Source organism: Anguilla anguilla, chromosome 11 (genome assembly GCF_013347855.1).
Source record: "Anguilla anguilla isolate fAngAng1 chromosome 11, fAngAng1.pri, whole genome shotgun sequence".
In the NCBI taxonomy this organism is placed as follows: domain Eukaryota; kingdom Metazoa; phylum Chordata; class Actinopteri; order Anguilliformes; family Anguillidae; genus Anguilla; species Anguilla anguilla.
Window position 1 is genome coordinate 40524226 of NC_049211.1, and position 26751 is coordinate 40550976.

General features: G+C 40.1%; 1 protein-coding gene and 1 long non-coding RNA gene across 3 annotated transcripts; both read right to left on the reverse strand.

Annotated features, from left to right (window-relative positions):
* Positions 1-970: 970 nt before the first annotated feature.
* Positions 971-25451, reverse strand: LOC118208721. 2 transcript variants are annotated; one of them, XM_035383651.1, is made up of 6 exons: positions 25040-25451; positions 6316-6627; positions 3786-3915; positions 2685-2797; positions 2089-2135; positions 971-1833 (listed from the first exon to the last, which is right to left on the reverse strand). In XM_035383651.1, the coding sequence occupies exons 1-6, from the start codon at positions 25074-25076 to the stop codon at positions 1645-1647; spliced, it is 828 nt and encodes a 275-aa protein (XP_035239542.1). In that variant the 5' UTR covers positions 25077-25451; the 3' UTR covers positions 971-1644. The 2 variants fall into 2 exon arrangements, with proteins under 2 accessions (XP_035239542.1, XP_035239543.1); XM_035383652.1 differs by lacking the exon at positions 25040-25451 and adding an exon at positions 6713-9313.
* Positions 14020-14688, reverse strand: LOC118208724. The gene is made up of 2 exons (XR_004761629.1): positions 14577-14688; positions 14020-14112 (listed from the first exon to the last, which is right to left on the reverse strand). It is a non-coding gene; the product is annotated as an uncharacterized LOC118208724 (long non-coding RNA).
* Positions 25452-26751: the final 1300 nt, after the last annotated feature.

Here is a 26751-nt window from a genome sequence, read left to right on the forward strand (position 1 = left end):
TGTTTTTGCACCACTGAACTCTCAAATGTGCATTCGTATTTGTAATGAGGGTTTATTGCACTGCAACCCTACTATAATATCCCTCTCTATGTAGTTTTCAATGGTCTGTTCTTCCTGACAGTCTGATCACTCCCTGCACTGACATTCTCAGTCACCTGAGGAAGAGTTGCCCTTCTATTCCTTACATACCGCACTAATGCATGAGCATGTTCAGATCATAGAGGCTGGAAACCCTGTTAGCGCAGTTTGCATACAGTAACTTTAGGACATACATCTGTACAAGGGGCAAGCCAGCGGAAGGAGGGCCAGGAGGGCCTGCTCAGTTAAGAGCATAGGAACACAATGATGAAAACAGGCCATTAAGCCCATCCAAGCTGTTTATTTACCCAGTAACTACAGAGTATCCAGCATCGCATCAAGCTAGGGCTGAACACCAACGCCAAATGGGCTGGCCAGTTGTTTCACAATTTGACAACTCTGTTTAAAGGGGGGAAAAACTAAACTGCCTTCTGTGTGGTATATACCATTCATGTCCATCTGTGCCTCCTTGTTTTTTTCTTTTAATTTTGTTGATTTTTACCCCCTTCTTCTCCCAATCTGGTGGCCAATTTAACCCTAGTGTTATACAATTCCCCCCTTGTAAGACTGAGAATACTGCTGCACAACCCCATCGGTTGGCGGTAGGAAAGAGGTAGCCACGTCTCCTTCGAGGCACAGCTGGCAGGACCCGGGGTTAATCCCTTTTTCAAATTAAAAAATTTCTATAAGCCCTGCCTCCCCCCCCCCCCATTCCCCAAAAATAGGAATGTAACCATTTTCTTTAAAATTATTTGTAGATACCCTTCAAATGTGAGCTGAGAGATGGATCTATTAGCTACCACCTTGATGGCACTGACAGGGACGGGAAGCATGAAATAGCCAAATTCAGTTTTTGCAAATTACCTTGCAGAAGAAACCAGCAGAGGCCAGGTTAGTCAAGTTGCAGTTTAATCAAGGATGCTTTTGACAACTTCTTAATATCTTCTCTAACTTCCAATAAAGGATGTTAATATTTTCTGGTAATTGAGTCTTAAGTACATCATTTTTCCTGATATTAGTTTAACCAAGGGGCATTTTGCCAAAATTCACCTTATTTCTCAGACACAATGTTCTTGAAATGCAGGTATTTAAAACTAGAATTGTTAACCAACATCATTCAAAGCTATATCATGTCTTGCTAATTTATGTGAGGTAAGCGTTTTCATAATCATGGAGTTCATTGATCACCTACAGTAACCTTTCATTGTATCTTTCAGTGTCAAAATCATGCACTGCATACCATCATTTGGGAAAGCACACAAACCACTAGAGATTCTTTACACTCACCAGATACTCTACTCCACATTCTAAATATTGAACGCACAGCCTTCCTATCATTCAAGCCAGAACAGTTTAGCTTCCTCTGTAAATGTATTCAAGGCCATAACCATAACCATTTTGGTAACTGGCAATCTGTAGTGCAATATCATGCTAGGAACTCCTGCTACAAAACTGTAGGCTTCCATAGTTAAGAAGCAGAGAGGACTGGAAGAACACTGAGCTGAGTAACCAGTGAGCCTAAAGAATCTGTGGTACCATTTCCTTGAGACATTCTTGAACACTCTACTACTGCCTGACTGCTAGTGTGGAGTACTCTACGCTATCGGTGGAATCCGGACGGCCGTAGGTCTGAAGAGCGCTCGCAGCCGGGCTCTTGTGAACCTTGCAGTTAGCGTAGAGTCCAGCGTGGTCCTCGCGGGGCTGGAAATTCACTGTGGTGTAGACGATGGAGTTCACATCTTCGGAGGTGGAGCCCTGCATAAGACATCACACCGTAGACGTTACACCGAGAGACGTTTCGCTGTCGGCATCGCACAGGGAAGCATTTTCTGTGGGCATTAAACTCGAAAACATTAGTTGTGGACATAGCGCTTAGAACTACGTGCTGTGGGCATTACGTTCAGATATTAGCGGTAGACATGGCACTCAGCTTAGACACCAGCTTAAAGACTAACAAATGAACAGGACTGCACAATGAGTCAGTCAGAAATGATCCTATACAGCACTTACTGTGCGGAAGGAGGAAGGCCTATCACATGGAGCAGTTCCACTTTTCTCTGTGGAAACAAAGGCAGCAACCAGAGCTTTTTTATGCACGTGTACATTTTTTAAATATTTGTCACAGTTTCCTGAGTGCGAAGTGAGTTATTTCTGTTCTTATATTATGGCTGAAAATGGCATTTTTTGAATGATGATTCATAAAGGTTTTTGACACTTGTCCCAGAACATGTCTGGAAGATATTTCAGCCTTTTATACCACTTGACATCTGACGACTTCATTTGAAGCTCAAGTCACAATAATTCCAAACAATGACTTTAGGTCTGTTTTTCATGAAATCATGACGTCTACAAAGACAAATTCCCGAACATAATAGGTACAGCTTACGAATGTGTGAGTGTGTAACATTTTTTTATCTTAATTGCTTCAAGACTGGCAATTATCATTCTTCATCATATTTATATGTAGTGGATGTATACAAATACCTACACAACAGATACATCAAATCACATGGCAGTTAATCAATATTGGCCCCACCCTGGGCTAAGGCAGTTATCGACCTGGCGATTATGGATTTGGGTCCATGACCAGTACCGATTAAACTTACTTTCGTCTTTCTTTCTGCGATGAACCACAATGGTAGTGACAGAGATGATAAGAATGAGCATCATCAGTGCACCCAGGACAGCAGCCAGTGTTATCCACAAATCTGTTTTAAACCTGGAAAGTAGCACAGCAGCTCAGAGCAGGAATTCACTCAGTTTGCCCAGGCGAGGCACCATTTCCCTTAACTCTGGTCCCACGGAGCCACGGGGTGTGCTGCTATTCTCTGTTTATCAGTACGTAAGTGATCAATTAAAGCAGTGGGTTACACAGGTAACTTACCCCACCCGGTTTCTGGAGTCTGAAGTGGTTGTTGATTTTAAGGAGAAACACCCTGTGGCGCGCTATGACTAGAGTCTCAGGTGTGCTGCATGACTTGTGTAGTAATGAGATTTCAATAATAAAATACTTTAAAAAGAGAAGGCTCATTGAAAAGGCTCATTGTAAGATTGGCTTTCAGAGTGCTATCTTGCTAAATTCGTCAACCAAATAAAATCATTAAAAAAACTAACTGGATAAATAAAATCTAATAGTCTTTAATTTAATGTAAAGGTATGTGATGACCTCACGATCCACCTGTTAATATAAACTACTGTAATCTAAGTATGTGTGCGTGTGTGTGTGCGTGTGTCTGTTTTGAGGGTGTACCCAGGCCTGCTGTTAGTTTGCCATCACTTCTACAGCAGCAGCACTGCACTAGCAGCAGCTATTCATTGCTAACTGTTCTGAAATCCTCGTCTCAACTTCACCTGCTATAGTGACACTCTCAGAAAAGAGTTAAAAACAACACACGTGTCATTCCTAACGCACCTCCACGGTCTAGTTAAGGACAACACTTTTTGTGTTACTTTAAACACAGCCTGTGTTACAAAGTCTCCCATTGGAACAAGTGGAATTGGAAATGGTATAATTGTAACACAAACGTAATATCTTTGACACAGAATGTAGTAACACAAAAAGTGTGTTGGATATTAACAGCATTTTACAGTAACAAAATGGAGGCTGGCTAGTGAACGTTGTATGTTCGCAGGCTGAGCATTTTTACAGCCCTTTTATGAGTTGAGCTGAACACCTTCCTCCTATTTTAAAGAGAGTAAATCTTTACCTTGAGCTTGCGTTACTCTGAACATCACTGAGGCTTTCCACAGGTGTGGCGGACGTGGTCACCGTGGCGACAGTGGTGTGGCTGGTGGTGGTCAGAGAGGGCAGCGGTGGGCTCTGTCGATTGGCTGAGTCTGTTCAATTGGGGAGTATTTGCTTTTAGTGACATCCTGTTCAATTTTGAGCCATTGTTGTTTATTACACGTTTTGTAATGTTATATTATAAATGATGGTTTGCACACCTGACTGTGTAGACTACAGGTGCTGGAGATGCACAAAGGTAAATAAATAAAAAAAACTGCAACGCTGGGTTTGCAACTTTAATCTCAGATATCTCTGTCCTGACAAAATCTAACAGTTCTTGTAGCATTTCTGCTACATTCCATTCTACTGCTACTTTACACCAGGCTGGCCAGTGGAGTATAGGCTCCCCCTCTATAGCCGGGTTACTCTCGAGATTTCTTCCCATTGGGGAGTTTATTCTCGTCACCTTTTGAGGGTTTTCTCCCCATTGGGAGTTTTCTACTTCATGTACTTGCTATTTGGGGGGTTCAGGCAGACAAGTGCAGACAAGTATGCAATGAGATGTATGAGAATCGACAGCCGCAGTTTCAGCAATGAGTGCTGGTCAAAATATGATTGCCCATTTCAAATGGTGGAGACAAAGGTGAAAAAGCAAAATGCTGGCCATGAATAATTAATATCCCATATTCACATTTCAGGACTTTTAATCATCATATGCTACAGTGCAGTCCATAAGTATTTGAATAGTGATACGATTTTTCTGTTGTTTTGGCTCTGTACTCAACCACATTGGATTGGAAATTAATCAGTGAATATGAGGTTAATGTGCAGACCATCAGCTCCAATTTGAAGGCATTTACGTCCATATTGGGTGATCTGCGTAGGAATTACAGCCTTTTTATGAGTAGTCCCCCCCATTTTAGGGGTTGTGCAAGCCATAGACATCCCCAGATGCTGGTGATGCTCTGCCAGGCCTGTCAAAAACATTCTACTCTTCGGCCCTGAAAAACTCCTTGGCTCATTGACTGCAAGGTTAGGTGGCATCCAATTAATTTTGTGGCATTCGGCTGGACCTGGGCAGATAAGATGTGTATGTGCACTTCAGAAGTCACATCATCAGTAAATACAAGTGAGTCAGTTCCACTAGCAGCCACACACGCCCAAGCCATAACACTACCTCCACCATGTTTCACAGATGAGGTGGGATGCTTTGGGTCTCTTCCTTCCTTTTCTTCCTTTTCTTTTCATACAGGTTAGTACTCATCTCATCTATAAATATTAAGTACTTTTAATGCAAACTCTAAGCTCTGTTCTGTTCTTGAGGCTTACTGATGCTTTTCATCTTGGGGTGAACACTTGGGGTGAGGTTATGCAAGTGTAGTCTTCTCTTTATGGTAGTGTATGAGTGTTCTTGATCTGTTTGACAGTTGAAAAGATGTTTTTGACACATCCACTGTTTTGGAGATATCTTTGGTTGATTCATTTAGATTTTTCAGCCTAAAGGTGACTACACTGGTATTGCCACTTACTTAGTGCTCATGTTGAGAGATAACTTAAACAGACTCCAAATACAGATGCCACACCTAGAATCAACTCCAGACCTTTTCTTAGATTGTGTAGCTTGTGTTAACTTATGATGCAACAAAACACAACTGGCTAAGAAACAGCTGAGCAGTCAACTGTCCAATTTCTTTTGGTCATCTAAATGGGGGGAACTATGGATAAAACGGGTTGTAATTCAAACAGGGAGCACCCAATATGGATGTAAATACCCTCATATTAAAGTTGTCTCTGCACTTTAACTTAATATTCATTGCGTCATTTCAAATTCAATGTTCGGGAGTAAAATTTAGAAAGACCTTACATTTTTAAATGAATATAGACCTATTGTAGAATGATACAGTAGGTGAAATTGATAGGTTTCTGACTGCTGAAAGTGTGGACACCTGGTATCTGAAACTAAACTATTTGGGAAAAAGGAAGAGTTCATACATACACCTTATTGCCAACATAATTTGTCAATTATATTCAAAGCAACAAACAATAAAATCAAAGCAAGCCCTATTGATTTATTTCAATCAAAAACAGCACACAGCTTTTCTTTATCTGGACTGTCCTTCTTCTACCACTGCTAATTACATTGCATTACTTTACAGGCATTTAGCAGATGCTCTTATCCAGAGCGACTTACACAACCTTTTTTACATTCAGCTGGATGTATACTGAAGCAATGCAGGTTTATGTTGACATTATGTTTTCTCAAACATTTGAAAAGCAAATATATAAATTTTCACACATTTTAAAGAGATATTTTATGTACCCTGTCAATTTGGACATGAATCCCTAGTAGTATTTTTTAAGAAGATAACTCTCATAATAATGAAAGACCCAGGAAACCGAATCAGCGGAAATGCTGTGATTGGCTCCTGTAACAAACTTTTCTGAGACAACAGCACTTTGAATGGGCATTGAGATAATCAGCATAGGCTGTTCAGCGATACGGGCCTTACCTGGTATTACAACTATGAAGTCCTTGTAAACGTGATAGGGTGAATCAGTTATGGCACATCGGTACAGTCCACCGTCTGACTTTTGTAAATTCCAGATTGTCACATCCATACATCCGCTGTATTCGATTAGAGATATTCTTCCCTTATAGATGTCACCGGCATATCCTCTGTTGTCCACAAACGGAAGACAAACACCTTGGTAAAATTTGCAACAGAGCTTTTCATAATAATTGAAATACGGATCAAAAGACAATCGCAGCAAAACCGTTCCTGATGTGCCTACTCTGTCCTGTCCCCTTGATAAGTGACAACCTGTGGGAAAAAGGCACATGGGAGATTAATGTTTTACTTTCTGTTCTGTCGCTCCAGGCATTTGTGAAATTAGCGGTTAAATTACCTAAAAAGAGAAGCAGAATAAAGATAGCGGAATCCATAGTCAGAAAACTACAGGCTGCTCCTCAGTACTCTGTGTCACACTGTACTGGCACAACAGTGGACTTCCTCAATTAGCTTCCTGTGTCGCATTTCTCCCATTTTCTAAAGCTTTATTATTATTTACTATTTTTAATTGATCATGAGATGATATTTCCTCTTGCTGTTCACCAAGAAGTTGTCTTACTGCTCAAAATTTAAACGGCTGGACCATGACTGTGAAATTGAAAACACCTTTCACACCCGAGAATTTTTATCAAAAAACAGCCGTGTGAAAGAAGAAAAGTCGTACAAGTTACTCATCTGTCTAAAAGGTTAAAGTATGTAAAATATAGTATCTGATCCCCTAGATACGATGTCCAAAAGTCGACAGGAAGCCGATCGTTCTGCTAAAACCAGAGCACCTCAGAACACAGAGCCAAAGTAAAAGATGGCTATTTCTTTTCTTAAAAAGTATAAAAATGTTCCTCATTTATTTTTTCTTCCCGTCTCCAGACTACAAAGCATGACCTAACTTGACCATCAATTAATCAAAATGTATTTATTTGTATTTAATTTTTTGTAGATTTCATGTTTGCGCATTAAACACTAGTTGGGTCATTAAACACTAGTAAACATAAATTCTGCTAAGCTGTACAGATATTAATTTACACAAACATAATTTTTTTAAACAGTTCATTAACAGTTTACTTTCCATTCTGTAACTTTCATTCCCATTCAGCAGATTTCCCAGTAGAGAGAGCTAGTGGACAGCATGGTGATTACATGAAAACAACATGAAACATGAAAGCAGCATTTTATATTATAATGCTGGACAGGTTCACCATTCATGTGGTCTGACATTTTAGTTACATATCTTGACAAGCTCATGAATGATTTTGTCCATGATTTTGTGTCTCCATATGATGTACTGTGGTATGTGGACTTTATCTTGGTATGTACCAGAGTTGGTTTATCATGATGAGGAACTAATTGACTCAGGGCCTAACTGGCAGAAATCGAACCTGCATACACACTGCCCCCCCCCCCCCCCCAAACAAAAAAAAAATATTATGAGATCTGATGCTCAGCAGTCACTGCGTCCTCTTGCACAGTTTATGCATGCTGCAGACATACAGTGAGTACTAATAAGCCCCTGAATATTTTTAATGATGCCAGAAAAAAGTATATGCATTCTACTGTTTGTATATAACGTATTTGATGTTGTCAATGTGTTTTACATTGATTATATTTTTTCATATATCCAGAATTTCATTATAATGTAAAAGGTAATTTATTTATTTATTTATTTTTGTGGCATGCAACATTATGGCCTTCTTCCCACAAGGCGTTTGTAGGGAGGGAAATGCTTTCATGCGCACCATGCTGCTTTATGCTGAAATGCACAGTAAATGTGTGTATTCCATTGAGTGCATTTCATGTGTGACTTCACTGAGGACCCATGCTGAAAGACAAAATGTCCGACCCCTTTTCCGTTTACCCACCACAGATTCAAATCACAATCAGTCTGTACTAGTAGCACAGATACATTAGTTAGGCTAGTAGCATACATCAGTTATACACTTGAAGAAATGTTATTGTCGTATTGTTGAACTCACATTCATAAATACAAAGCCTGTGATTTCTGTGTTTAGTTAAAAAAAGAATTTGGACATTGAGGAAATGGTTATTTACAATCCTTCATGCGACTGCAATGTTCTGTAACTTAAAAGCAGTCAACCAATGAGGGGGTTTTATATTCTAATTTATACATGTTTCGTCAATGTACCAAACCAATTTTCTCCAAATATGAAGAACTCCTGTTAAATGGCTGTATTCAAAACCAAGTAACAGTGAAAAATGTGCAAACTACCAAATTACCAGGATATCCCTTATTTCTGAATTCCATTAAATTGCAACACAGGTTGCCCGGCAGTGAACCTGCAAACTGTCCAGGGTGTATTCCTGTGTCTCGCCCAACGCATCCTGGCATAGGCTCCAGCACCCCCCACGACCCTGACCAGGAATAAGTGTGTATAGATGATGGATGGATGGAAATCAGGTGTCAGATTTACATTCCCGCAATGTTACAGCAATTGGTTTGCATGTAAATCAAATTTGGAAGTTCATTGCTCTGTTGCAGTAATTTTCTTGCATGTTAAGCTGAAATGGTATTACATTACTCAAACTGTTTTTGCACAGAAAGGGGTGTAGATTTTTATAATGCAGTACTCTCACAGCAAGCACACCAGGGTCAAATACTTTCATCGTTCAGCCAGCAGTGAAACTCCTACAGACCATTAACAATTTAAAAAGCAACATCTTTTTTTGCAAAACATTCAGAAGAAAATGAATCTTATTTTCATATAATTCGAATTTCCATATAATGACATTTTCATATAATTATAAGGCTTATGTAATTACACGTTTTTATGAGGGACACATTTTGGTAAAAAATTCTCAGGGAACAACTGAACAACTGTTTTCGAATGTTAGCAGGTCTTCATATAAAATTTGACCCAGGTTTTAATAAGAAACAAAATAAAATCTCAGCATGAGGCAATTCTGGTGAGTGCGGAGTGGCTGTCTGGCAGTGTTGTCTAAAATGTCTAAACATGGGCCTTTCAATAGTTAATAGTAGAGTACACAACTTGGTCCTGTGGAGGAGGGCTCTGTGAGCACTGGTGTGGATTCACATTGGAGTAAACCACGTCACTCAGCTCCTGTGTCCTGTCATTGGTCAGAACTTCAGCATAGGTCACTTCAGCGACTCCTGGGGGCTACAATGGGGAGGAAATAATGCAACACTTTACTGTAGGTTCATAAAGCCTTTATAAACTTTACCATCATAGCTATGGGCTCCTTATGTCATGGCTATGAATGTATATAGACTTCATAAAAGCTACATAACCACAACTCTCGCTAATGAATGTAAAGTAGAAAAGATAACACACATTTCATTTCCTATGAACAATTCATGAACATTTTAAAGGGGATGAAACATCACTTGTGAATTTCAAAGACCATCTCATTCAAAGACCAAAGTACCTTTTCATTTTTGTCTTCCACAGCTGGTCTTTTTTTTTAACCTGAAACGAAATGGGAGTCAGAGTCATGTGACTGCAGGTTTGTACACACTAAGCAGCAGTGGTACCCCTTAATTCCACAAATACTGTTTCTGTACAAATAGCTATAAGTCGTATTGTTTGAAGAAGCTCTCTAACAATATAACCACAGATTTTGTAGTCTCACCAGAGACTTAGCTCCATATAGAACACTGAAATTTCTATTTTTGTTGTCATTATTAATTAATGTGGCCAAGTGACCATGATATCATTATACTGTGACCATGTGATGTACTGTTATAATTGATATTGTGTGCTCCAGGTTCATAATTTTTAGTGAATATTAATATATATATATATATAAGTACAGTACGCAGCCTCCGTTCGGCTACTCAGGAAAATAAAGCTGTTTTTTCAAGACTACCTTTGAAATGAATTAAGTGCAGTGCACTGTAATGTATCCGGAAGCCACTTGATTAACATGGGGGTTTTCTGTGTTCAATTGGACACACTCCATACATAATACAAGTGAATATGACTGATGGGTCCTCTCAGTGAGTTTTCTATGGAAGCTTGCCTTCTAAAGTGAAAACTTGACGGAATTATTTAGCAACCGTAACTAAGGAGAGCTGGACTTTGGCAGAGACTAATCACATAAACTCAGTAAACAGGAACAACTTTGTTGATGCGTGGAAACAAAATCCCTGTAAAAATGTCTTTAAATTGATTAAAAATCTGAGTTTTTTTTTTTTTTTTGACAAAAATAGGTAAATACCGAGCCTTATCTGTGCTGAAAAATAGTCCTTGAAACTCTTGTCACCAAAGAGGTTTCTTAACTTACTTTGGTTAAGACAACTGAAGGGAGGAGGAACAGAGTTGAATATGTGGTAAGTCTGTGGTATATACACTATATCCACTCTCATTCTGTACCATTATAAGGGCCTATGAAGATTTTCAGAGCTTGGTTCTTTACAGAAACAGGCCGGCATGACAGTTGCAGTTTTTATTCTGAGGAAGAGAAATTAATCAAGATATGGTTAACCACTTCCTCTTTGAAATTCTGTTGTTCACTAAGTTTGGCTCTGGACGGTATCTGTAAATGCGTAGCCAATATAAAAGAAGAAATTCTAAATGCGTAGTAATTTTAAAACATTTAGATATACCTCCCCGAAAAGGACATCATCAGATGTCCAGTAAACGTTTTTGTGTCCCTCCAGACAATCAAGTTACCACACAAGCTACAGTTGAGGCCAAAAGTTTGCATTCACCTGGGCTAAAGATATTCAGACTCAGTTTTTCACAACTCGACACATTTCATGTTACCATACATTTCTTATGGCAGATCAATTAGGGCATCTACTTTGTTCACATCAGAGGTCATTTTAAAACAATTGATTAGATACTGATTTATTTCAGCTTTAATTCCTTATATCAGAATTACAGTGGGTCAAAAGTTTACATACACCAAGTTGACTGTCTCTTTAAACAGTCTGGAAGATTCCAGAAATTGATGTAATAACTTTTTAGAAGCTTCTGATTGGTCAATTGTCATAATTGAGTTAATTGGGAGTTAATTGGTACCTGTGGCTGTATTTAAGTCCCTACCTTCAGAGCCACTGCCTTTTTGCCCTTGACACCATGAAAAAATCCAAGCAACTCAGCCAAGGCCTCAGAAAAAAAAAGAAAAAAAAGTGGACCTCCACAAGTCCAGTTCCTCCTTAGGAGCAATTTCCAAACAACTGAAGGTACCACGAGCTTCTGTACAAACAATTGTATACAAATATAAAAATCTTGGGACCACACAGACACTGCATGATTCAGGAAGGAGGCAGAAATGAACTCCCAGGGCTGAACAAACTTTGGTTCAACTGAACCCCAAGACAACAACAAAGTAAGAGGAGTTGGAGGCATCAGGTACAAATGTATCTACATCCACCATTAAGAGACTCCCACATCACCATGTTGTGAAAGGAAGAAGCCCCTACTCCAAGACCAGAATAAAAAAGCCAGAATGAAATTTGCAGCTGATAACCAGGATGAAGACCGAGCATTTTGGAGAAGTGTTCTCTGGTCAGATGAAACAAAAATTGAACTGTTTGGCCATAATGGTCAACGCTATGTATGGCGGAAAAAGGGTGAGGCTTTTAATCCAAGAACACCATCCCAACTCTGAAGCATGGGGGTGGCAGCATCATGTTGCGGGGGTATTTGGCTGGAAAAAGGACTGGTGCACTTCAGAAAATAGATGGCTTCATGAGGAACGAGGATAATCTGGAAATACTGAAGCAACACCTCAAGACATCTGCTAGAAAGTTAGAACTCGGTTGCAACTGGGTCTTCTAACTGAATGATCCTAAGCATGCCTCCAAATTTGTAACAAAATGGCTTGAAGACAACAAAGTGAAAGTATTGGAGTGGCCGTCACACACCACACACATGCTTCTAAGAGAAGTCAAAAACAGCACTGCCGCCAAAAAGAGGAAGAAGTCACAGGTGCTTTCCATGTTGAAAATAGACAGCTGCTTTCCGATAAGGATTAACTCACGTTTGATCTTCCATGCGATGCCAGCAGCCACACAGCAGAGCAGCAGAAGAGCACCGGCGGAAATGGCGAGAGTGGACAGCAGGGATGAAGAATCCCTATCAGGGAGGAAATACCAGGCAACCAATGACAGTGAGGCACTTTTCCTCAGGAGAGACAGACTCTCTGACAGAGACACGCTCTGGCATGTCAGCATGTTCATGTGCAGCAGTCATAAATGGAGAGAGCTTTGTTTGGGGTCATCCTTCTGTGCTGCTGGTTACGTTGATGTTTAAATTTATCACAGATTTGAAGAAAACATTTGTTAAATTATTTTGAGAATTCGTTGCTGACGTTGATGTATCATCTGATGTTATTTTTATTGTGTCACCCTGGTCATGACAGTATCATTTTCCTGTAGTAACCTTTTAAAATAATCTGCATTGTTTAATGCTCAACTTATTTTTTAATATTTTTGTTTTGTGATTATGGTTTACTTACGGAGGATTCTTTGCTATTGCTGTTCCTTCTTGTTTTTTTGTTGACCTCCAATTCCCCTTTTCTGGTTTTCCTACTGTGGATGCAGGAATTGATTCTACTGGAGTCTTGGATGTGGTTGACATTTCAGAATGGTCTATATATATTTTTTAAACAAAATGATATGCATGAAAAAGTTTCAATGATTTGCAAAAAAGTGAACTTTAAGATTTGTGGTTCTTAAAGTATCATAATCATTAATACATGAAATTAGATATATTTCAACAGATTTGACTTAAAGCATCCTTCCAGGTACCCATGATGCAGTGTGAGCACCCTTACCTGCTTCAACATCCAGGTGCAACGGAACCCGTCTGTCACTGAGGGAGGAATGTCCCTTCACTCCACAATAGTACACGCCAGTGTCCTGTGCTGTGAGGTTACTGATGGTGATCAGGAACTGTCTGTTGGAAGGGTCATCCCTGATCTGGGTTCTGTCTTCTCTCTTTATTTTCAGTGTTCACCACAGGGCTGCATCCATCCACGCCATCTGCTTTACACCAGTATTTAACACTATCGGTGTAATCTGCAGAATACTGACAGATCATTGTTTTACTGCTGGATACTTGCCCAATTACATTCACCGGGCCCCAGAGATCTGGTATTGTCACACCTAGAGGAATTTAAAAAATGTGTGAAAAGAAAAACACTTGATTACCATAGCGTGAATAAATTAGCTCCGTTTCCTATAGTCTGAAATGCTTCTTTAAAACGGCTATCTTTTCCCTCATGTTGTGAACCAGTCCCACACAGTAAAATGTCCAGTGTTAATTATACTCTAATAGAGCACATAATGAGTCCAACAGGGACCATATGCACTCTGACAGAGTTGATTTAACACAGTTTACTGTGCTGTGCCCATGACCTGAAACATATTACTCAGTATTGGAGTTGTTATCTGATTCATATCCATATACATATTTTCAATGATACAGGAATGAACACTTTTGTTTACTCCATACCTTCATTCACTTGAACATATACTGGGACACTTTCATCAAGTAAAGTTTTTGATATCCCGCACAAATAAGACCCCTGATCATCCTTGGTGAGGTCCGTCATTGTGATGTAAAACGCTCCCTCTGCTTTATCATCTCTGATAGAGATCCGGCTCTGAGTATCTGAGTCCCCGGTCTGCACCAGGGTGAAACACGGAAGTGGAAAGTTTTCTTTGCACCAGTATTTGACATGGTCAGCGTATGACTTGTGATATTTACACTGGACTGTTACGTTTCCTTTGGTTTTCCCACCCTGGAGCCTGGACTGAGAATGAAATATGAAAAAATACATACAAAATTAAACATATAATGGTCTGATTACAGAATTCCATCATAGTATATTCAGCATTGTGCTTTAGCCAAAAAAAGCGAAAATTATTTTCCTTCTGAAATAGAACCTCACCAGATTTTAATATTACTTCACTAAAATGGTGCATGTTTTTTTATTTTTACACCACATTCATATAACATGTAATAAAATACAACTACTGTTGTTCCAAATCGATTATGCATCAGGGGGCTTTTATTGTATTAAAAAAATTATATTAAATTAATATATTATTCATATGCAACATATACATTGTGCACCATGCACTTACATTATACTGTAGCATCATGTTAAAGTTTTCCGAAATTACCAAAAGCTTCATGTTACGTGCCTTAATATTCTCAACTCAAAAGTCATATCCTGTCATAATTAGCACTATGACAGGGATTAATGAAAAATACCTTTTTTGACACTGATGTGCACTGGACTCAGTTCATCACTGAAAACTTGCGGTGTTGATATTCCACACTGATACCATCCATCGTCCTCCTCTCTCAGATCCTTCATAGTTACATATAATCAAACAGAGAGAGTGTTCTAATCGACATTCTTTTGTTATTGGTGGTGCCATCAGTTCACTAAAACACTACAACTTTGTGGTATTTTTCCTTTGCACCATTATTTCTGATTCTTATCATAATCTGTATATCTACAGGGGACAGTCACGCTGTCACCCACCAAGACCCTCACCTCCCATGGACCCCAGACAACAGCAGAATAGGCTCCTAAAAAAAGCACAGAAGAAATGTTTTATGATAATGCTTAAGTATAGTGCAGCCATTTTATCACTGTAGTAAGGCTCCTAAATACAATGGCACAGAAAAACATTTCAGATTAATGCTTCCCCATAGACACGATGCACATATGTCATAACAACATTAATTTACATGCTATGAATGTGTTATCTATGAATTATGCCCAACCCAGTAATTGCATAATTCAGCTTATATCCAGCACATTGCTTAATGCAGCTATTACAGAACATTTACAGCTTATATAAAGACATGTACAAGAGCTTACCATAGATATACCATAGACAGTCATATACATAACCCAAAACTCAAAACTCCAAAATGGGATGAACAAAGACTTTACTAACAAAACAGGAACTAAAGCAGGGAACCAAAAAGCCTCGCAGGGCAACTCTCAAAAACCAAGAAACACTTCAAAAACACAGGAAAAAAAGAATATCCAAAAATCCAAAAGCACATGGAAAACAGAACATGGGCAGGTACACACGGGGCAGAAACATGGTCAGAGGCACACGTAACCAAGTCTGGGAGAAGGGAACTTAAATAGACAAGACACTGACGAGACACAGCAGGGCACAATGCACAATCAGGCCACAGAGAGGGAAGGGAAAACGAGACAAACAAGAACCAATAATTGAACAATTGAAAACAATAATACAATTAAACATGGTACAAGCAGGACACAAAACAGAAGTGCTGCCATCTGGTGGCCCAACAAGGGAAACACAGACAGGAACACAGAACCATGACAATGTGAGGTTAACCACGTTTTCTTCAAGTTTCCACATTTCTGCTCAGCATTCATTGCGTGGATAAAACTCAGTGTTGATTTAAACCCTGGTACAGTGGAAACGAACACTATTCAGTCCACCACGCTCCTGTCCTATAATAATGGATCGCATCAGCCAATCAGAATGAGAGTAAAATTTGAGTAGAAGATGTCTGTGTTTACCTGAGAGGAAGGAGAGGAGCAAAACCAGCCTCATTGCTGCTGGATCTGAAGGTGACGCTTCTGTTTTGGAGTGTGTATCTGAAAGGAACACAAACGGTCTGTGTCCTTCCTGTTCTTAGCTGGGTCTGTGCTGTCATGACCCGAGTGAAGGGAAGGAAATGCAACTGTGGCAAGGGCGTGAGCGCAGGTTTAAGTTCAAGCTTGCACAAGAGTCCTGGGAGTCTGGTGCTTTTATTCACCATGTTAACTCTTTTAACTACAGCCTTGACCTGCTTATATGCAACATTTAGCCACTGTGTATGTATAATACAGCATACACCATTTGTTTTGCTGCATATATTGATGGACAGACCCTAATTATAATTGTTCAGTTTTCTCTGTTTTCTCAAACAGCCAAAGATATTATCACACTGTCAGTTCTCTGCATGATTCATTTGAGCTGGAATTTATCATCTGGCTATTTTTGTGGATGTATGCATGTGTGTGTGTGTGTGTGTGTGCGTGTGTCTGTGAGTTTGTGTGTGCATTTGTGTGTGCAACTCACAGTTGTGAAAAAGTGATAATATGTAAGGCCGCTCTCTCTCTATCTCTATGGCAGAGCTCACAGGAGAGTTAGAGAACATCGGTGGGAGGTGGAAATGGGGAACCAGACAATGTTGGTGTACAGGTGGGTTGGGGGGGGGGGGGGGGGGGTGGTGCTGTATTATGTGCCAATACCAAAGAGGACAGGAGACTTACACTGGAGGTAGTGGACGCTACATATATTAATATAGCTCTCTGTAGCCTGGACAGAGAATAAAAGATGAAAACACACATTTAACCAAAGATATTCAAGGGTATGCTTACAGATTTCTATCACAGTATGTTAAACTTAATGTTGTCACAGAGATAGGGAAAAAAGTGCAAATTATCCAAAAATTTTTTTAACTGAAGTTCAGTAGAGTGTTATCATGTTGCATGTCTTTGGTTTTAAGTGAATTTAATGAGGGTAGAGGATTTCAAAGTGTGGGGCAGGCCTCCTCGGGGGGGCGCCAGAGAGCTGCAAGGGAGGCACAGAGAGGGGAGGGTGAATAGACACAAACACACAGCAGACTCACTCACATGATTTAACTAATGAACAGGCAATACAGAAAAGGTGCTAAAACAGAAGAAATAAGCTGACACATTACTGTGAAAATGAAATCACAAGTTGTTTTGAGAGGCTCTCAATTTTAAACTGTCTGTCCCTTTTGGACTAGCCTACTGTTAGGAAAATCTAGAGGCCAGAAGGAGTAAACATTTTATTTAGTTTTTTGTTTAGCTGAGAAACTATGTTTTAAAGCCCATGGCACAATAAAAATTGATTAGGTATTTAGCTAGTAGGCTAACCCATTGTAATGTTATAATTTGGCTTGTTCTAATGTTACTACATCAGTCTGCAGTCTCCAAGGCACCATCTGCAGGCTAGTTAGCTAAGCAACATGGAGAGGTTTTTTAGAGCAGAGGCACCACAGCTTCAAAGCACCGACACCAAACCAAGTATGATAGCCAGTTAACCTATTTGGGATTTACTTGGACAGGACCGAGTGCCCCTCAGTGTGATTTGCAAAGATGTGCTGGCAAATTACAGCATGTGACCAGCAAAACTTCACCGACATTTAGAAACTAGGCATGGCTAGCTAGCAGCTAAACCCCTGGAGTTCATTAAATGGAAACAAGAGGCATTTTGAAGACAGCAGATGTTTAGCAATGTAAAGAGTGTGAGGTAAGGATTTCTGCGTGTATATGTGTGTGTGTGTGTGTATGCATGTGTGTGCGTGTGTGTGTGAGCATCCGTGTGTGTGTTTTGTGTGTGCGTTGACACAAAACGTTACCCCAGTGGTTTGAGGAGAAGAACACTGATATTACCCATATGGCCTTTTCAGTCACATGATCTGAACCCTGTTTAATATTTACAGTACATATTTTGCAATGGCACCTGATATAGCTTTCTCCAGTTCCACCAACTAACTGTGAGTTTCTTGACTTTCCTGTGGAAAAGTGATGTCATTCTGCAGAATTCCAGACTCTGATCGACTCTATGCCATAGTGCATACAGACTGTACTGACCACATGCAATGGCACAGCACCAGCACACTATTAAATGACTTTATATTGCTGTTGTAGTGGTGCTATGGTTTGTTTATTATCAATAATCATTAATAATTAATAATAATTATGCATTTCCTGTTTTTCATTTTTATTCATAATTAAAGGTAGTGTTACGTCCCCAGCCTCTGCTTGCGTGGGTAGTGCAGGTGGAGGTAATACCTAATTGCTTAATTGCTTGATTGCCTCCACCTGCCTGCGGCCCAATATAAGCCCTGCAGTATGAGGCTGGGGAGATCTTCTTTGGGGTTTCGTTTGTGTGTGGTAGGTTTTTGTGAAGACTCTTTTATTTTGTGAACTTTGTGGGTGTTTGTTTGTTTTAGTTTGTGTTTTAGATTGATGCATGTCTGAGTCTGTGTTATTTCATGAGCATAACAAGAAAAAATGCTTATGATAAGACTCAAATAATATAAAATAAACAATTTAAATAATCAAGGCTTTCAAAGCAGACACAAATGACTTAGAGTTTGCTCCAGGCAAACAGGTTAAAAGCAGTAGAAACAGACCGAGAATTCGGTCTGCTGAATTAGAAACTTTAATTCCAGTACAAACAATAAGAATTATTAAACAATATGTAGGTACATATTTGTAAAAATTGATGATTTAACTTTCTCACCACTGGAAAAAATGTCAATGATAGTCAGATGAATAATTTGCAACATTATTGCAAAATTGTTATTCACAGATTTGAAACAATTATTTTTGCTCTTTGGTCTTTGTGTCTCATCCAAAAACACATATTTGGTCACATGTATACATTTAGAAATACTTAATATTGCCATGAATCAGACATGTGGTAGTATCTGTGAAAAAAGTTCATTCACATTATGGTGCATAGTTTTTGTGACCAACCAGAGAGCCTGATTTTTCAGGCAATATCCACTGTTGAATCACAGTGATATATATTTGTGCAAAACATACGTATGTGGTAATGTGTCACTGTACCTTTCAAAGTGACACACAACAAAATCTTGACTTTAAAAGAACATATAAAAAACTATTTTATTTCAAGTGCTATGTTCTGAAACATTGGTAACCAACCCTGTTTCTGGAGATCAACCAGTTTTTCATTCCAATCCTAATTTGGCACACTTGACTACTGATAAGCAGCTGAATAAGACCTCTAGCTGTTGAAAGTGATGTGCTTTGCTAGAGTTGGAGTGAAAACCTACAGGACGTAGGGTTGGTTACCACTGTTCTGAAATTGCCTTGAGCATGAGGCCAAATATTCCCATTTCATATCATCGAAGACGATGTTTCAAATCTCAGGAATTGCAGATGCAACGTGTCATTCTCAAACTGTCTCATCAGGCTTTTCAGCTGATACGACACAGTTAAGTCCCACAGGGGTAACAAAATGCTCAACGCCAGTTAATTATTCTGAAGAGATCTGCAAAGGGGGGAGTCGTCCTCACCAATGGCGGCGGGAGGGGACAGAACACTTCAGAACGTCATACTTGATGTAGCCAACCTGGTCCACCTGCTTTTGGGAGTTCATCCTCCAATAGAAACCTTCGCGGCAGAAGTAGGTGTGTCCTGCAGAGACACACAGCAGACCATTAAATGGTTAATCGTACACTAATTACCCATACTCTCCCTCTATAATCTATGACCTTTTCTGTGTACACATTATGTGCACCATATCTGCCAGGTGTCAAAGAAGTCACTTGAAAGTTAACGCAAATGGCATTAAATGGGTTAATATTTCTGCAGATCCCACAGAATTTTAAACATAAAATGTTACTAACTGAGCCATATGCAATAGAAGATTTTTGTTTCTGAATATTGGTGAAAACAGATGTTTATGATTATCACCAGTAATCTGCTGGAATTTTACCACAGCGTAGGTGATGGTGAATAGTTTTCTGCTCCTATAATTCAATTGTGGACTTGAATACTCACCTTTGTACAGGAAGACATCATGAGCATCGATGGGTACATCTCCAAAGTCCTGGTCTACATCGCGTGCGTAGCCCTCGTCGATGGTCTGCGTTTTTACGTCCAGCCTGTAGATGGCAGTACGTGACAACGATTGAGAACAGGTTGCAGAGATAAGACACATACAGGTCCTGCAGTATTACACAAAAGCTCTGTCTGTTCCAGTTCTCGTCATTATTTTGGTTAGTTAATTAAAGATTTTTTATTTTTTTTGGTTGATTGATTTAGTTTGTCTAAAATGGGACTTTCATTCAATCCTTCCAACTGTATGCAGTCCCAGACCACCCAGCACACCGGGAGCTGATAACGGTTCCTCTGTGTGTAATCATACACTATCAAAGGATTTTACACAAGCTTTCCCTGTGGAGACCCTGTGTAAAGACGCCATTCTTCTGTTCCAAAGTCACGCGGATTGAGTCTTGCCACTGCTCACTGTGAAACTCAACAATGTGTGCTGCTGTGGAAAGGAATGTAGGCTAACTGATTTTAATGAGGCTAGAAAGGGACCCATACACTTCAATGGATCCCACTCCACATAAGCATTTAGAGAACGCAGCACTCAGACTGTGTCAGTAGTAAACCTTAGCACCACAGTGCCCAGAGAAAGCTGCACTCAGACTGTGTCAGTAAACCTTAGCAGCACAGTGCACAGAGAACGCAGCACTCAGACTGTGTCAGTTGTAAATCTTAGCAGTGCCCAGAGAATGCTGCACTCAGACTGTGTCAGTTGTAAACCTTAGCAGTACCCAGAGAATGCTGCACTCAGACTGTGTCAGAAGCAGACTTGGGTCAAATACATATTTGTTTTGGATTCAAATACTTTTCTGTGCTCTATTGATCATGCCTGGGGTAATTGAGTCTGCCAATATGACCAGGAGGTGGGGTTTGCACTTTTTGAGAGTATTTCATTGGTTCCAATGCACCAGACAAGATAAGTAAAGTATAGAAAAGTATTTGAATCCAAAACAAAAACCTATTTGACCCAGGTCTGGTCAGTAGTAAGCCTTAGCAGTGCTGCCGCTCTGTGGCTCCTCACCTCCAGTATTTCTCCCCGCCGAAGAGCAGGGCCTTGCCCTTGCCCCTCTCCAGGGCTCCCTCCACACGCTCCAGGCTGCCAGGCAGGCCCAGCTTCTCCAGGCTGTGGGGCTCCAGCACGCTGCTCCCGGTGTACACCCACACCCGACGGCCTGCAGGGGGCAGCAGAGTCAGCCTAAACCGCACACAAGCCCGCACTCTCCCCAGGATAGCGCTCAGTAACACGTTACAGTAAGCTCACACTGGCATTAACTAATGCAGTTGTTAAGTACAAACTACTGAAAATGTATTCTGCACTGCTTTGTTAATGTATTTGTACATCAAGAATTCATGTTAACAGCTACGTTAGTTAATGCCAATTCATGAGACCTTATTGTAAACAGTTACCCAACACAATCACCCCATGTCTGTGTGAAGGGTGTGCTGTTGCACTGTGTCCTTAGCAGACCTGTGTCCAATATGATTTTTTAGATGATTTTTTATAACTCTTTACATGCTGGTAAAATTTGAAAACACTCCTGCAGATCCATGATAATTCTCAGTGAAACGTTCAATTAATTAAAACATTAAGCAATATGAAAAGATTTTGTTTCTGAATGTTGGTGAAAATAGATATTCCTTCATAAACTGTCCACAATCTGCTGGAGTTTTACTGGTGTCTTAAGGGTTTTAAAGTATTTCAAATAAAGTAATTGAACCAGGTCTGGTTGGTATTATGTTTTTGACTATTAAATCTTGATTGTGTGATGTACAAGAAGAAAATAATCCCCTCAGCTGATGACAACTTCAGTCAGAATTAAATGTTCTGAAACACAGCAGAGGTCAAAGGGCAGGATGCGGCGCTGTTGCCGTGGAGACATTCGTACCTGAGAAGAAGTAAAGTTTCTTAGTGAGCAGATCCTCGAAGGCGGAGTCGATGGTGGAGGGGAGGGCAGGCCACGTCTCGGAGGTGCGGTAAGGACCCTTGATCCCTTTCTTCTGCGACACCTTCCAGTACTGGCTGCACAGGACGAGGCGACAGCCCAATGTTAGAGAAGATTACCATCACCAGCGCTGGGAAACACCCATCATCCATCTTCTTCTCTAATAATACAATCAATCAACCTCTCAATCAAGAGTTTTTCCAAGAGCCATTTAACACCTTAGTTCACACACAGTGCTTCACCCCTGGACTCCAGACCAGAACAGATTTCAGACTATTTTAGATTTGGATCATAGGGGACATTATAGGTGTTGAACAAGAGGCTAAAAACAGTTTCTGCTATTAGAGCTTTTGGGCCAGTCTAGGAAACATTGGCCCAGAAGTTCTAATTCTAAAATCTCTGCTGCAGATTGAGTGAGTGGAAGTGAATCACCCTGAGGTGGCTCATCCTGTAAAGGCACTGTTCTAGCACACGGATGGGCATGTTGACTGAGGCTGGCAGCTCCACAGAGAGACATAATAACTGGGTGTAGTGTCACCCTGGAAAGGGAGGGATCAGGCACCTGCAAGCCTGCCCGTTTCCCCTCGGTGTCCCACTGTCTGTGTGAGCCCGACTTGTGAACTGTGCTGTGATAAGGCACTGCATGCTTTGGAGGAGAGCGCATACTTGTCAGCACTCAACATATAATCGAGTGCAGACAAGTATGCAGTGAGCTGTATGAGATTCGACAGCAGCAGTTTCAGCAATGAGTGCTGGTCAAAATATGATTACCCATTTCAAATGGTGGAGACAAAGGTGAAAAAGCAAAATGCTGGTCATGAATAATTAATAGCCCATATTCACATTTCAGGACTTTTAATCATCATATGCTACAGTGCTGTCCGTAAGTATTTGGATAGTGATACGATTTTTCTGTTGTTTGGCTCTGTACTTTTTCCACATGTTCATCTTTTAATCACTTTGCTACAGGTTAGTACTCATCTCATCTATAAATATTAAGTACTTTTTATGCAAACTCTAAGCTCTGTTCTGTTCGTGAGGGTTACTGGTGCTTTTCATCTTGGGGTGAACACTGCGAGGTTATGCAAGTGTAGTCTTCTCTTTATGGTAGTGTATGAGTGTTCTTAATCTGTTTGACAGTTGAAAAGATGTTTTTGACACATCCACTGTTTTGGAGACATCTTTGGTTGATTAATTTAGATTTTTCAGCCTAAAGGTGACTACACTGGTATTGACACTTCCTTAGTGCTCATGTTGAGAGATAACACCAACAGACTCCAAATACAGATGCCACACCTAGAATCAGCTCTAGACCTTTTCTTAGATTTTGTAGCTTGTGTTAACTTATGATGCAACAAAACACAACTGGCTAAGAAACAGCTGAGATGTCAACTGTCCAATTTCTTTTGGCCATCTAAATGGGGGGAACTATGGGTAAAAAGGGCTGTAATTCAAACAGGGAGCACCCAATATGGATGCAAATACCCTCATGTCAAAGTTGAGTCTGCACTTTAACTTAATATTCATTGCGTCATTTCAAATTCAATGTTTGGGAGTAAAATTTAGAAAAACCTTACATTTTACATGAATATAGGCCTATTGCAGAATGATACAGTAAGTGAAATTGATGGGTTTCTAACTGCTGAAAGTGTGGACACCAGGTATCTGAAACTAAACTATTTGGGAAAAAGGAAGAGTTCATACATAAACCTTATTGCCAACATAATTTGTCAATTATATTCAAAGCAACAAGCAATAAAATCAAAGCAAGCTCTATTGATTTATTTCAATCAAAAACAACAAACAGCTTTTCTTTATCTGGACTGTCCTTCTTCTACCACTGTTAATTACATTGCATTACTTTACAGGCATTTAGCATACGTGTCATAGTTCTGTGTTCCTGTCTGTGCCTGTTGGGCCGCCAGATGGCGGCACTTCTGTTCTGTGTCCTGCTCCCCCTGTTTAATTGTATGATTGTTTCCCATTGTCCAATCATTGTTTTCTGGCTGTCTCGTTTTCCCTTCCCCTTCCGTGGCCTGATTGTTAATGGTGCCCTCCCGTGTCTCGTCAGTGTCTGTCTATTTAAGTTCCCGTCTCCTGGACTCAGGTGCTGGATACTTGTTGGTGTTGTTGGTTATGTCTGGTTGTGTTTGTGTGTAAGCGCTGATCACGGTCCTGCCCTATGTGTTCCTGCCATGTTCTGTTCCACGCACTTTTGGTTTTTGGATTTTCTGTGTTTTGTATTTTGAAGTTTCCTTTGTGTTTGAAGAGTTGCCCTGCGAGGCCCTTTGTTCCCCTGTTCCCTTTTTATTTAGTAAAGTCTTTTGTTCCTACCCTTTTTGGAGTTGTGTTTTTTCCCCCTCTGCATTTGGGTCCGAACCCCCCACGCATTCGTGACAAGATGCTCTTATCCAGAGTGACTTACACAACTTTTTTTTTTACATTCAGCTGGATATATACTGAAGCAATGCAGGTTAAGGTTGACATTGTTTTCTTAAACATTTGAAAAGAAAATATATAAATTTTAACACATTTTTAAGACATATTTTATGTACCCTGTCAATTTTGGACATGAATCCCGAGTAGTATTTTTTCAGTAGATAACTCTCATAATAATGAAAGACCCAGGAAACCGAATCACAGCAGAAACGGTGTGATTGGCTCCTGTAAAAAACTTTTCTGAGACAACAGCACTTTGAATGGGCATTGAGATAATGAGCATAGGCTGTTCAGCGATACGGGCCTTACCTGGTATTACAACTATGAAGTCCTCGTAAACGTGATAGGGTGAATCAGTTATGGCACATCGGTACAGTCCACCGTCTGACTTTTGTAAATTCCAGATTGTCACATCCACTGTATTCGATTAGAGATATTCTTCCCTTATAGATGTCACCGGCATATCCTCTGTTGTCCACAAACGGAAGACAAACACCTTGGTAAAATTTGCAGCAGAACTTTTCAAAATTATTGAAATACGGATTAAAAGGCATTCGCAGCAAAACCGTTCCTGATGCGTCTACTCTGTCCTGTCCCCTTGCTAAGTGACAACCTGTGGGAAAAAGGCACATGGGAAATTAATGTTTTACTTTCTGTTCCGTCGCTCCAGGTATTTGTGAAATTAGCGGTTAAATTACCTAACAAGAGAAGCAGAATAAAGATAGCGGGGTCCATAGTCAGAAAACTACAGGCTGCTCCTCAGTACTCTGTGTCACAACACTGTACAGGCACAACAGTGGACTTCCTCAATTAGCTTCCTGTGTGACATTTCTCCCATTTTCTAAAGCTTTATTATTATTTACTATTTTTAACTGAACATGTGATGATATTTCCTCTTGCTATTCACCAAGAAGTTGTCTTAATGCTCAAAATTTAAAGGGCTGGACCATGACTATGAAATTGAAAACACCTTTCATACCCGAGAATTTTTATCAAAAAACAGCCGCGTGAAAGAAGATAAGTCTTACAAGTTACTCATCTGTCTAAAAGGTTAAAGTATGTAAAATATAGTATCTGATCCCCTAGATACGATGTCCAGAAGTCGACAGGAAGCCGATCGTATACACTTGAAGAAATGTTATTGTTGTATTTTTGAACTCACATTCATAAATACAAAGCCTGTGATTTCTGTGTTTTCTTAAAAAAGGAATTTGGACATTGAGGAAATGGTTATTTCCAATCCTTCATGCGACTGTAATGTTTTGTAAGTTAAAAGCAGCCCACCTCTGAGGGGGTTTTATATTCTAATTTACTGCCAGGGATTCGGGGGGTTGGACCCAGGCTCAGAGTAAAAGAAACACGGGAGACTCCAAAAGGAAAATTCAAACAAAGACTTTACTTAATAACAAACAGGGAACAAACAAAAGGCCACGAGGGGCAAAACCATAAACACAAAAAGATACTTAAAAAAACAGAACAGAACACCGGCAGGGCAGAACACGGGCAGGACAGAATACAGGCAGGTGGAACACAAGCAGGAATGCAGGCAGGAATGCAGGCAGGAACGCAGGCAGAAACACAAGGAACCAGCACCCGAGTCAGGGAGACAAAGAACTTAAATAGACAAGGGTAACAAGACACAGGTGAACTCAAAGAACAATCAAACCAGAAAAAGGAGGGCATAACAAGACATAGGTGGGAACAATGACAGAATAATTAAAACCAATAATACAATTAACACAGGGAGGGAGAACGAACTGAAGTGCCGCCATCTGGCGGCCCATCAAGGAAAAACAGAGACAGAAACATCACATTTACACCCATTTTGTCAATGTACCAAACCAAATTACATTATTACATTACAGGCATTTAGCAGACTCTCTTATCCAGAGCAACTTACACAACTTTTATATAGCATTTTACATTGTATCCATTTATACAGCTGGATATATACTGAAGCAATTTTGGTTAAGTACTTTGCTTAAGGGTACAACGGCAGTGTCCTACCCGGGAATCAAACCTGCGAGCTTTCTGTTACAAGTCCAGTTCCTTACCCACTGTGCTACACTCCATGCTACACATCGCTCCAAATATGAAGAACTCCTGTTAAATGGCTGTATTCAAAACCAAGTAACAATGAAAATCGTGCAAACTACCAAATTACTAGGATATTCCTTATTTCTGAATTCCATTAAATTGCAACACAGTTTGCCATGCGGTGAACCTGCAAACTGTCCAGGGTGTATTCCTGTGTCTCGCCCAACGCATCCTGGCATAGGCTCCAGCGCCCCCCAGGACCCTGACCAGGATTAAGTGTGTATAGATGATGGATGGATGGAACTCAGGTGTCAGATTTACATTCTCGCAATGTTACAGCAATTGGTTTGCATGTAAAACTAATTTGGAAGTT

Excerpts from the sequence above, each read along its gene's own strand:
- LOC118208721 (XM_035383651.1), bottom strand. The coding sequence starts at position 25,076 with ATGGACCCCGCTATCTTTATTCTGCTTCTCTTGTTAG. Across the intron at positions 6,628-25,039 it reads TATTCTGCTTCTCTTGTTAG|GTTGTCACTTATCAAGGGGA; the intron begins GTAATTTAACCG and ends TTTTTCCCACAG. Across the intron at positions 2,136-2,684 it reads TCGCAGAAAGAAAGACGAAA|AGAAAAGTGGAACTGCTCCA; the intron begins GTAAGTTTAATC and ends TTGTTTCCACAG.